Here is a 12,092-nt window from a genome sequence, read left to right as displayed (position 1 = left end):
AGTAGTGTCCCAGAGAGGGCTTTAACAGCCTCCAGATAGAGGGACAATTTGTCAAGAGATGGTGTAAAAGAGTGGGGGGGACTGGTTTGAGATTTTTTATTTGGTCTTGTTGATTTGGGATTTCTGGGCCTTCTGGGCCTAGGAAAAAAAAAAAGAATACATGTTATTATCTCTTCTCTTTACCTTCTCAAGACATTTAAAATAAGATGTGAAGAACACATTTTGCTATACTCAAACCTTTCATACACTAATTCAGATATAGAAGAGGTTTTAAGACAGCCCTGTTCTTCAAAGAGTCTCATCATACTGTTCATTAACACTCAGGCACATATCTTTGGCTTTTTTGTACAGTTAAAATAAAACAACCAATAAAAAAGCTTAAGTTATTTTTGACCACAGGCCTGCAGGTCCCATGACTGGAAAAGTCATAGTCCTTGTGACAAAATTTTTGAGGAAAAAAATGCCCCTTTCTAATCTCCTTTTATTGAAAAGACAAAACATCACAAAACTAAAAGGAAAAATATCTCTAAGGGTCGCTTTTATCAATTACCTCTGTCTTTTAAGTCTAGATAAACAGTTTAATACCAAATAATGCTATTCTCTTTTTTAATACACCAAAACACTAAAAAGTTATTTATTATTTTCAGCTCAGTACGCTAACAACTTTGGCCCCAAACCAAAGAAGTTTGTATACAAGAATATGAGAAGTATAAAATTAACACAGAATCCTAGCTGTAGTTTGAATGTATTCTGTGATCTTAATTTTTGCAGAACCCCTACCAAAATATTAAACAATTTTAATATACTTCACGGCAAAGTCAGGAGAGAAAATGGGTATTCAATCCAAACCAGCTTGGACATCACATTAATTTTCAATACTGCTGTCTAGTATCTAATGTGGATTACGAGAAATGTAAGAAAATTCTATTTATGGTACACCAAATATTAAAGATGTGTACATGAAAACTGGTTAAGCCTAATCTGGAGTAAATACACACAGTCAGGCTCTAGAAAAAAGGTCTAGATGCTAGGACAGCAGGGTAAAGCTTTCCCAAGGCAGTTGCTGATGTTTCACTGATGGACCTCAGCTGAGAATCTGAGCAACCATCTGTACTGCTGACACCATGTTGATTGCATTATTTTAAAATACTGAGTTAATTTTAAAAAAACCAAACAACCGAAAACTAAACAAACAAACCCTCACCCACTAAAACTTCATATATATAGTGACAATGTATTTTTGTCAGTGCAGGTAATTACTTCACATGCAGCTTGCTCCAAATACTTAATTTTCAGTTATCTAACTTCGCACCAAAAAAAGCAGAAGGTGATAACTATGTATTTATAAACAGCATGCATTCCATTCACGTATGATTTTTTTTTTTTGTGAAACCCTTCAACATACACCAAAAGGACAAAGCATTTCACAGAAGTAGTGTTAAAGGCTAAAAAAAAAAAAAAAAAAAAAAAGGAGAGAGAGATTGGTTTCCTGTGGAAACAAAAGAGACAGAGATAGGCATAATCATATTTTATTTCCTTACCAACTGCAATTTCACAGGAAATTACTCATTTGAAACATAGAAAGCCTTAGCAATTTTTTAACACAATATAAGTCACTTTCAAAGGCCCCTACATCCTTTAACTGCTTTCAGGGCACAGAGTTTTCCATATACCAAGACTGTTTTGAGAAATGTGCTTCAAAGGACATACAGAATTTTATTTAGAGGTGCACAAAACTAACAAACTAAACATTAATTTCAGCTATTCAAACTTGCACAAATTTTAACACTGAGATGGAAGGAAGAGCTTAGAGCCCCCCTTGTTTCTAATTTATCTTGCTAAAAGCTATTCCCCTGGGGAGACACAGTTTCTGCCCTATCCACGGCAGGATTTTCCAGAAATACATTCAACCTCAGCCCGTTGTTGATACTGCAAACATCAAAACCAGCTGATGTAATGTTACACTCCATACCCTATTCATAGTGATAAATCACAAGCCCTGAATCTAGTGCCAACAATAAAGTGCCAGTGGGGACCAGCATGGAAAGACTAGAATCATCTTCTGGTACTAAACAACTGAACAAACTTACTGCACAGAGAAGTGCCAGGGCCCTCCATCCTACAGCATTTGCCCTGTGCAGAGAGGGAAAAAGCCACCATGGCTCTCTCACCACTGGGCAAGATCAGCACACACTGCAGACAAAGCTTAAAATTCATCATGCAGCCAGCAACTCTAGCAATATTGCACCTGCACACTCCTAAAGTTGTTGGTTTTTAAATTTTCATGAAGATTTCAACTCTTACAGTCATTGTGTTCTGTCAATTTTTCTTGCACATCCAAAGGTAACTCAAAATCTGGCTTTATGATGAGGTAGCTTTCAGAATGAAGTATTATAAAAGCACTATAACTCCCCAAATGGGAAATAATTTTTGGTCTCACAACAGACTTGAACTTGTAATCATTCCACAGAAGCATTCAAATTGGACTCTAAAGCTCTCTACCACTGCAAAAGAAGAGCTTTTCTCTTATACCAAAGCTCTTTGCATTAGATTAGGTTTTTGGCAGTAATAAAGAAGTGTCTTCAGTAATGACCCTCTTTGACAGGAAGAAACAACATTATAAACCTTCACAGATGCCCTCCTTTCTTGTTTACTCATTGAATCCAGTTAGCTAGTTGTTCTACGTGATCGGCTAACCTCAAAGCTGAGCATCTTCTACGTAAAACCGAAATCAGCAGCAATGTCTTTAGTAAATACCATGACAATTCTTCCTTTTCAGCACAAAGTTCACATAAAACATTCTCTTTAAGCATTATTGTAAATTATGTATTTATTATTATTACATTATTTATTTTAAATTACAAATGGATCAGTAGCTTTTTGAAAATACCATATGAAGTCTCAAAGCCATGAAGGGAAAAGGAATAACCAACATGGCTATGCCTTAGGAGAAGGAGACATGAAGGCGTTGAGTACAATCTCAATAAAATATACTTTTTTCTTTTATATCAGCCTAAAATTATATATAGTTATGCAACTGAAGATCAATCAAGAGGTCTATCTAACATAAGATTAAGTTTGCAAAAGGTAGCTTATTTTTTAAGTTTTTAAACTTAGAAACACCTGACTTAGCAAGCTTTTCCTCAAAGCAATTTTACATGTAATGTATTATTGATCTCCTTTCAGATCCTTAACCATTAGCAAAATAATGACAATTTAATAAGTATAAATAAACTGATCTTCTAAAGTGACAGTCTTCATTGACTTGAGATAATTGGATTACTTCATCCATTAACCCAGAAAATAGACATAATACATCAGTAGCTAGGACACAGATTAAGAAGGTTCCGAGTAAAAATGAACACAAAAGCCACTGTAATTTGTGGGTATTTTCTATTCTGCTGAGGCCAATCTCATAAATTTATTCTTAGTTAAGAAAATTGCAAATGTTATTTTGTACTACCTGGCTGCAACGGTTTAATTTTCACATCCCTGCATGTGCACATGCAAATTGCTTATAAATCCTTTGATAATGCTTTACCAAAATTAAGTCTGTGGTAACATTCCACCCCAGAACTTAAAGTAAAAATAAAAACAAACAACAAAACCCAATGTAAACAATTAAGTTCCAGTTGTGGCTTTTCCATTAAACCCTTGCAGTTTGAAAAACATCATGCTAGTAGGTAAAAATGCATCCCTCTGTGCAATATCATACAGAATAGATTAAAACAATGTCCTTACCTCTTCAGCAGCCACCAAAGAAAGACACACGGAAGTAAACTGCTTTTAAAAGATGAGTAGCACTCTTATCTTTCCTTAAAGAAAACTGGTGGCTGTTCTCCACCTCCTTCATTTGGGCATTGATATCATTGATGTATAGTTTACAGAAGCATCCCCAAAACAACTAAAAGCAAATGCACTCAACAAAGAGTTCCAGTGTTACAAAAGCTTGTGTCAAGTCTCTGATTTTGTTACCAGCCACAAGCAAAGAGAAGATATTAATTTTTCTAACGTTAAAAAGAGACTCAGCACAAGAGACTATAAAAGCTGACTGATACATTAAAATATGCTCAGTCTTCAAGCCACACGCACAGGAAGAGAAGTGGCTTTGAGTTCTACACAGTTTCTTTTTCTGATACTATAGATGTGAAAATGCTTCTAACCTCAACGTCTCCAGGACTTGCACAGAAAACTCGTAACTTTGTAGCGTAAGCAGTTCTTTCCTGGAAACAAAAGTAGTTTTCTATTTAGGTCTAGATAACAAAGCAATTAGAATAAACAATAGTTCAAAACAATTAATTTTTATGCACCTGCAAAAAGAAGAAAGTTATTTTTCCTCACAACTGGAAATTTGATCTCAGGTAACAACTGAAAGTTAAAATATTATTTGGATTGGATATCCCAATTTAGTCTATTACAGAACTAAGTGTGGGTAATGAAGTTAAAATTACATCCCAATTATTTCAAAGTCTGTTAAATAAAAGAGGCTATTCTTACAGAGCAATCTCCTTTCTTGTTCCTGGCTCTACCAAACTGTATGTACAACACAGAAGCACTCTTAGTGTTCCAGGTGTTTTAAGATTCCTTATTTCCAGTTATAATTAAACAAAGCAGAGCAATTCTACTCACATGGCAAAGTTTAAGAGCCTACATTTTTATAACGTCATGAAGTTAAATAGGTTCAAACATTCCCACCTGTGTTTGTCAAGTTTAATCACCTTCTTCAGCTGCATCATGGAAGGAAAACAACCGTTAGTGGGGCATAGAGCTGTGCATATATGTGTCATATTTGGTTAATTTGGGCCTTAATTTCAGGCAAAGCTTTAACTGAATGAAAGACCAGAACCAACCTGAAGATTCTAGCTACCCACAGCAGCATATTAGTAGCATGCCAAATCTGGGCTGAGGAGCGTTATCCCTACCACCAGCCTTCCCATAATATTTAAACAAAGCCTTAATTGCCACTGTATTTAACTCACTGTATTTTTCCTTCTCATCCCTGGACATGAAAACCTGTCACAATATTTTATACATGCTAAGAATATAACCAAATTATAGCCTTTTGTGCTTTTGTTCAAACAAGCATCACTTGGTCAGCCTTTGCATAGCCCTCACCTTTCTGTCTCTGCTTTCTGACTGGTGTAAGCAGACAGCACAAGGCTTGGAATGGGGCTGAGGGTGTGCTCAGTAACCAGCCACAGTATCCCTGCAGGATGGGCAGAGCTGGTGCTGCCTGCAGGGTGCCCACAGAGCCCTAAAGGGAGGTGAGTGGTCAAAGTCTCCTTTTTCAGGAGGAACAGGAGGCAGAGCCTGACACAGGATTGGACACAAGGTTAAAACTGATTAGGGCAGCTGAGGCCCCATCAATGGGGCTGTAACTCCAACAGCCTTCTTGATACAATGCCCAAAACTAGACACAGTAGTCCTTCTGTAGCCTTCCTGTAGAGAGGGCAACAGGAATGCTGTTTTCCACGTCCTGTAGGCTATGTGTCCATTTAGATGTCCCAGGATGGCATCTTTCTTTTTTTTTTTCACAGGACCTGAACAACCCGCTACTCTGTTGTCTGTGAACAGATACTGAGTGAGCTGGTCTTGCCCTGTCTGTGCTTGTAGAGCTGGTTATTCCTGCCTCACTATAGCACTTTGCACTTGCACCCAGTAAGTCATGTCTTCCTTCATCCACACCATTTCTGCAGTTTATCCAGGCCATTCTGAGCCTGACCAGCATCTTCCACTGCCTAGAGCAGCTCTCAGAGTCTGGTAGCATCAGTAATTTGGACAATCTGTAAACAGTGCACACACACGGCATCCATAAACTGCGGTAAGTGTGCCCTTTAATTTCATTGTCCCGCTTCTTACTCTGTCTGCTAAAAATAAAGTGATCTGCTTAGAATTGTAAGGATTCAGATATTCTTCTATGGTGTGTTGACCCTGGCTGGACATGGTGTCCACCAAAGCTGCTCTGTCACTCCCCTCCTCATCTGGGCAGGGGTGAGAAAATATAATGAAGAGCTCATGAGTTGAGATAACGACAGGGAGAGTTTTTCTGTATGTTTGGGCATTTTTTTTTTTGCAGTTCCTTGGCATACATGAATTCATTTTTTTGAAACGAAGGCATTGTTTTCAAGGTCCGTTTCCAGAAACAAGACGCAGACCCATCTTCTCTCACAGGGAAAAGAAGGAAGGACCTCCCGGGGAGGGACCCCTTGCATCACTGAACACAAACGGCAAGCTATCCGTACGAGAAGCACCGCCGTGACAAGCGCTCCCCCTGTCTCTCAGCCCCAGGGTTTGGGATGTTTGACGGCGCCCCAGCGGTCCCGCGGCGCTGCCGAGCGCCATCTCCCCGCCGACTCCCCGCCGCTGTTGCCGTGGCAACCGCGCCATCTTGGAGGGCGCTGGGCAGGAGCCCGAGCCCTGCCGGGCGCTCGGCGCGCAGGCGCAGTGCGAGCGGCGGGCGTGGGGGTCGGTGGCGGCTGGAGAGGCTGCACCGGGAACATGGACGAGTTCCAGTCGGGAGAGGAGGTAACGAGATGGGGGGTGGGGGGGGACGAACTGATGGAGGACAGCTTCCCACCTGGCGCCTCCTTTCAGGGCCGGCGGAGGGTCTCAGGCGGTGCCTGCCCATCCCGGATCCCACCCCTCGGTGTCCGCCGCCGCCGCCGCCATCGCCCCGATCCCTGCCACCTTTCCCCGGGGTGGAGCCGCGTGTCCCGGACAGCGGCGGCAGACGGGCCCGGCCTTTGTACTGCCGCCCCCCCGGGAGCCGGCCCCTTGTCCGGGTGTGCGCTGGGCTGCTGTCCCCGGGAGGAGGAGGGCGGGTGGCGCCCCCCGCCCTGGCGGAGCTGCCGCTGCGGGGGCTCGGGGGGAACGCGGCAGGGCAGTCCTGGCTTTGTGGCTTCCCCCCACCCTGGCGGGGTGAGGCGGTGTGCCGTGGTGGCAGGGTTGCCGGTGCGGTGTAGGTCACTCGAGCAAGGTGTTTCTGTGCGGAAAGAGGAGTTCAAGCCCACGGTGTGGGTGATACAGGCGCACTGATGAGGCGTCGTACCCTCTTAGCAGGATTCGAGGTGGGATAAATCAAGGGTCTAATTGAGCGCCCAGACAGTAGTGCTCTTGCAGGAAGACACTTCTTCTGAGCTGTGACATTGTTGCTGAACAGCCGCGTTGTGGCTGGGTTAGACAATGGGGACGGCAGGGAGAGGGGCGAGGGTGTGTCAGTCAGGCTTGTGGTGGTCTAAAAGCCTTCTCCTGGTTGCCGCGTTGGGCCAGTGTTAGACGGAAATAACACACATAAATTAACGTACTCGAATATCATTTTTATAGGTGCTTTCGAAAACGTTTTCTATAATTACTAAAGCATAGTACTGCTTTTGCAAGTTTGCGTTTGTTGCCTCGGAAGCGCCCCTTTTTAACAAGGCGTTGGAAGCATCGTGTCTGCTTTCTTTGTGCCTTAGAGGTACTGCAGGGAAATTGTAAAGCTTACAAATTGTTAAATACAAAACAGCGTTTATGTCATCTTATTAAAAGATGAACTGGTAGTGTTGCATTATTTGGCAGCTCAGTTATAGCACGTAAATCCCAGAGCTGGATACCAGAAATTTGTTCTCTTTTGTCATCTCAGAAAGGGAAGAAGATTGAAAAGTAACAGCAGCTCTAGAAACATATTCTCAAATCTCTTTATTGTTTCAGTACAAATTAGATATTGAAATACCTTCAAGAATTTGGGTTACTTTGGTGAACTGTGTTTGTTCTCAATAGCATGTCTGAGCAGAGTTCTAGCCTTTGTGAAATAAAAAACCCCGTATATGGTTTATCATCTTGTCTGACAGTGGGCTTCATGTCTGCTAGCGTGTCTGGCATGCATATTCTTAACTTATGCTCTTTGGGACAGAGTGTTTTGATAATTGTAGCTCTTACTTGACTAAATACACTGGTGCACCTGTAAAATAAACGAGGAGAATAAACGAGGCATATTAAAATTAAATCAAAGTCAAGAAGCTGAAAATAAAAGCCAAAATAAAATAAAATAACTTGCCACAGCACATAAAAGCTTTTAAAAACGTTGAAGTGTGCAAGCAAATTGGTGCCTCCAACGAGTTACAGAAAAGGAATTGCCTGCATGTCTCCCGGCATATACTGTTTCTTCTGTCATGGAGAATGATCAGCAGCTCACATCTTTCTGAATGTCACATGTCATTGAAGCCGGTTGGGCTGTTCACCTTCTGATCAAAGGTTTATGAAAGTAATGCTGAAATTCTCCTGCGCAGGTGTAACTGCATCCTGCCTGCACATGTGAGTTTTGCTGTTGTTCATGTTTGTCAGCTGGAGGAGCTGACTGACCTCCCAGTGAAGACCCAGTTAACATGTGCTTCATTAAGTTCATTTTTACATCCTTATTCAGTCTTCTGAAGTCAATTAGTTTGCTTTTATGTGCACTTCTTTAGCCCCTGGTTTGTGAGGTGTGGCTGTGAGGTCCCAGCAGTGACAATGTGGTGTGTATCTCACTGACACACCACGTGGGGTCCCCCATTAGTGCACCCTGGCCTTGTGAGTGGGTGTCCCAGCAGGGCTGGTGGATTGTTCAAGCCTCCTGATGTGGGGGGCAAAAAGAGCTGAGGGACTAAAACAAGAAAATCTACCAACCAACCATACATGTAAATGGGTAGTAGTTTTAAGATTAATAAAATGCTGGGGCATTTTCTCTCCTGATTCCACGTGCCTAATCTTCTCTCCAGAGCCTGAGAAAAGGCTGAAGGTCCAGCGAGCTACATATCCCCCTTGCTTTCCAAGGAGCAGTTTTGTTCTTATCCTCAGCTGAGATTGTCATGACAGCTTTTCCTTCAGCCGAGAATTGATGTTTTGTCGCATGGGTGACCTGGAGATGTAGGTTTCATTTAACTGCAGGCTGTGTCTGCACACTGAGGTTCTCTCTGCGAGCCCACTCTGATGTGCAGACATGGATGCTTATTGTGAAAGGAGAATATATATGTACAGAAGTGCTACACGTGTTATTTTAAAATGCTTCCAAGTTAAAATTTGAAAACTTCCTTGACTTGAAAGGCCAGCCAATATTAGTTCATCTCTTACTTTTCATTACTTTGCTAAGAACGTTAACTTGACTGGATTCAAGGAGCCAGAGTACATGTGAGCAAATAAAGGAAGACTTGCTATTTTCTGACTTAACAGAAATCTGACAAGCATAAATTAAACTTCTAGTGTATGTTCTTAACAGATCTTAAACTCTCTAAACAGAAGAATGTGTCCACTGATTATTTAAAATTTACTTTTTTTGTAGGCTTCCTTTGTTGTTGATGAAGTCAGTAGCATCATTAAAGAGGTAAATTAACATTTTCATTTTGTTGGTGTGAAACTATAGTATGTTGTATGCTGTGTGCTAAAAGGTATTCAGTAAAATCTGATAATGGATATGTAATAGATTTCTAGATAAGTTACTCTCAAAGTATAGGTAACTGTTGATATAATCAACATAGAGACTTTAAGGAGAAATGATACTCAGCTTTACCCGTGTTATGTATCACAAATCCAAAAGATAATTAAAGTAATTTCATACATGGCTCTCTGGTTGAAGTGCATCCCTATTAGGATTTCTAGGGGGATGTTTTATGTTCAGCCCCATAGAAATAGATTTTATGTTTCAGTAAAATACAGGAGGTTTTTATAGACTGGCTGCATATGCATGTTACTGTGTTCTTTCAAGATGCTTTTCTCCAAAGTGAGTTCTTGTTTGTTTGTAATGACTGAACTATTCTTGTTGCTAAGAAACATGAATATTCTGTCTAGAAAACTTCCACAGGGATTTGGAATTTCTCTTGTAAACTAGTGCAATCTTTTTCTTGTTGCAAAATAACTCTTTTGGTCAGACTCTGTAAATTGAATACATATGCTTTAATACACGCTCCTGTCTCTTCTGAATTTGAAGTAATTTTGGTTATGTTTTAAACAATTTCTGTGATGAAAAATGTATCAATGAAAAACATGTAGCTGTAACGTACTTTTGTTTCTATCTTGAAGGGGAAACTATCCTCATAAGTAAAATTGATTATTTGGCTGAAGGCTTCTGCTCTGTTAGTAACCAGCAACTACATGGGTCTTTTGTTTTCATTTGGAGGTTTGTTTCCCAAAAATGATTCTGCTGAAAAATCTGAATTTCATTTGCACAGAAGAATATGGGTGAATGAGCCATTGTCACTTGCATTTTTTCATTCTCTTCAGGACTGTTTAAATGCCTTCAGACCCTTTTCATAACTGGCTGCAGGACATTATGATAGAAATTACAAATAGTCTGAATATCACAAAATGAACAGAGGATAGAATCTATGATGCCTGGCTCAGATCCCTGGCTCAGACTCTGACCTGCAAGTTTATAATAATTAAAACCAGTTCCAACAGCCAGTGTGGACCAGCAGTATTTAGGATTCTTCTGTGGGTATGGGGTCCATGTTGGAATGGGTTGGTGGGTGCCTTGCAGATGGACCCGGTGCGGCTCCTTTACGTGTGTGTCCCCAACAGGCCATAGAGGGTGCGATAGGTGGCAATGCCTACCAGCACAGCAAGGTGAACCAGTGGACAACAGGAGTGGTGGAACAGACACTGAGCCAGCTCACAAAGCTGGGCAAGCCCTTCAAGTACATCGGTGAGCTCAACTTCCCTTTTCTGTGAAAGCTGGTGCAGTCAAGTGCACTAGTGGGTGGGAGCAGCTCTTTAGCAAGAGCCATGTCTGTACACTGCTCCTAAGCATGCATATGTGTGTATGTGTATACTTTACTGAGCAAAAGGTAGATGAACGTTAATTAATGTTAGTGATAAATTAATAAAAGCTTCTCTACTGTCTAACAGTGACCTGTGTGATTATGCAAAAGAATGGTGCTGGGCTACATACAGCAAGCTCTTGCTTCTGGGACAACTCCAGTGATGGTAAGGAGCATGACTGTTGGATTTTTCAACTTGCAGCTTTAATGCCAGTCTCTGTAAGACTAGGCAGCATACTTTTCTTTTTTCCAAGTGCTGTAGCTTTGGAGGAATAGCATACTGTTTGGTATTTTTTCCATTTGGCTGTGATGCTAACTGGGCTATATATGAAATGCTTAGCTGTTGCAAAAGCTTCATTTGAAAGATTCTTAAAGTAAACAGTTATAAAGATGCATATGGGGCATGCATTTAATCACTGTAATTTTGTTCTGTTTCTGAAACTCTTCTTTGTGTTTGTAGGAACCTGCACTGTGAGATGGGAGAATAAGACCATGTACTGTATTGTCAGTGCCTTTGGACTTGCAATATAATTGCCTTGAAATCGTTCATCCTTCTCTTTTCTATTCCAGCACTTGATTCCACCTCCACTCAAACTGTGAATACCTGAACAATTTGTTTTTAATGTATTTTTAAAGTAACTTTTCTTCAAACGTAGAAATATGAGAACATGCTGTTACGTGTTTATGTTAGTATCCTAGCAGTGTTTCTATACTTTCTTATCACTTCAAAACTTCTCTTCAAGGTGCTAATACTGAAATCTGCTGCAGTGTAAACACTTTCTCTAGATTTCTTTTTTAAGACCAATATAAATGAGACACTGACTTTCACACTTTGTACTCTTGGTTAGCATTAAATTATTTAAATTCATAACTATTGGTGTGACTCATTTAAACTTTGTTATTGAAAAAAAGTTCCAGTTCTTTTAATTCTCTTCAAGGTAGTTGAGGTACATATCAGAATACAAAGCACTTTCATAAATTTGCCGAAGTCTCTAAAAAGTTGCAAGAAAATTAGATTATGTTTATCAGAAAGTAACTTGACTGCATTTTTGGGACTTATTTAATCTGGCTATATGGTGTTTAGGGCATGGAATGATAACAGAAATAACTATCTTCACTGAACAAAGACAGATAAGAAATTTTTCACATTCTAGAAGTGCTCAGCAAGCTATACCTGGTTCACTTCTGCAGCCAGTTACATGTGTCAAGTAGGTCTTGAACTTACTTGCTACCATCCATGTTGATTTTGCTGAGAGGGAGTGTGATTGAGTTCTGGTATTTGGTGAAACATGACACCTTCTGAAAGGGGAAGAAACTGCCCTG

At 40.6% G+C, this 12,092-nt stretch overlaps 1 protein-coding gene across 1 annotated transcript; it reads left to right on the top strand.

Moving 5' to 3' along the window:
* Nucleotides 1–6,422: 6,422 nt before the first annotated feature.
* DYNLT1 (dynein light chain Tctex-type 1) lies at nucleotides 6,423–11,640 on the top strand. The gene is made up of 5 exons (XM_050316234.1): nucleotides 6,423–6,525; nucleotides 9,296–9,337; nucleotides 10,531–10,654; nucleotides 10,858–10,935; nucleotides 11,230–11,640. The coding sequence occupies exons 1-5, from the start codon at nucleotides 6,499–6,501 to the stop codon at nucleotides 11,298–11,300; spliced, it is 342 nt and encodes a 113-aa protein (XP_050172191.1). The 5' UTR covers nucleotides 6,423–6,498; the 3' UTR covers nucleotides 11,301–11,640.
* The last annotated feature ends 452 nt before the right edge of the window (nucleotides 11,641–12,092 follow it).

The sequence above is a fragment of the Myiozetetes cayanensis genome, unplaced genomic scaffold (genome assembly GCF_022539395.1).
Source record: "Myiozetetes cayanensis isolate MyiCay16 unplaced genomic scaffold, myiCay2020 scf2-11, whole genome shotgun sequence".
Taxonomy (NCBI): domain Eukaryota; kingdom Metazoa; phylum Chordata; class Aves; order Passeriformes; family Tyrannidae; genus Myiozetetes; species Myiozetetes cayanensis.
Note: the sequence above shows the minus strand (reverse complement) of the source record. Positions and strands in the feature narration are given on the sequence as shown.

Bases quoted from the DNA above. Each gene is read 5' to 3' on its own strand.
- DYNLT1 (XM_050316234.1), top strand. From the start codon at position 6,499: ATGGACGAGTTCCAGTCGGGAGAGGAG. The intron at 9,338-10,530 runs GTAAATTAACAT...TGTCCCCAACAG, and splicing joins TCAGTAGCATCATTAAAGAG to GCCATAGAGGGTGCGATAGG. The intron at 10,655-10,857 runs GTGAGCTCAACT...ACTGTCTAACAG, and splicing joins CAAGCCCTTCAAGTACATCG to TGACCTGTGTGATTATGCAA.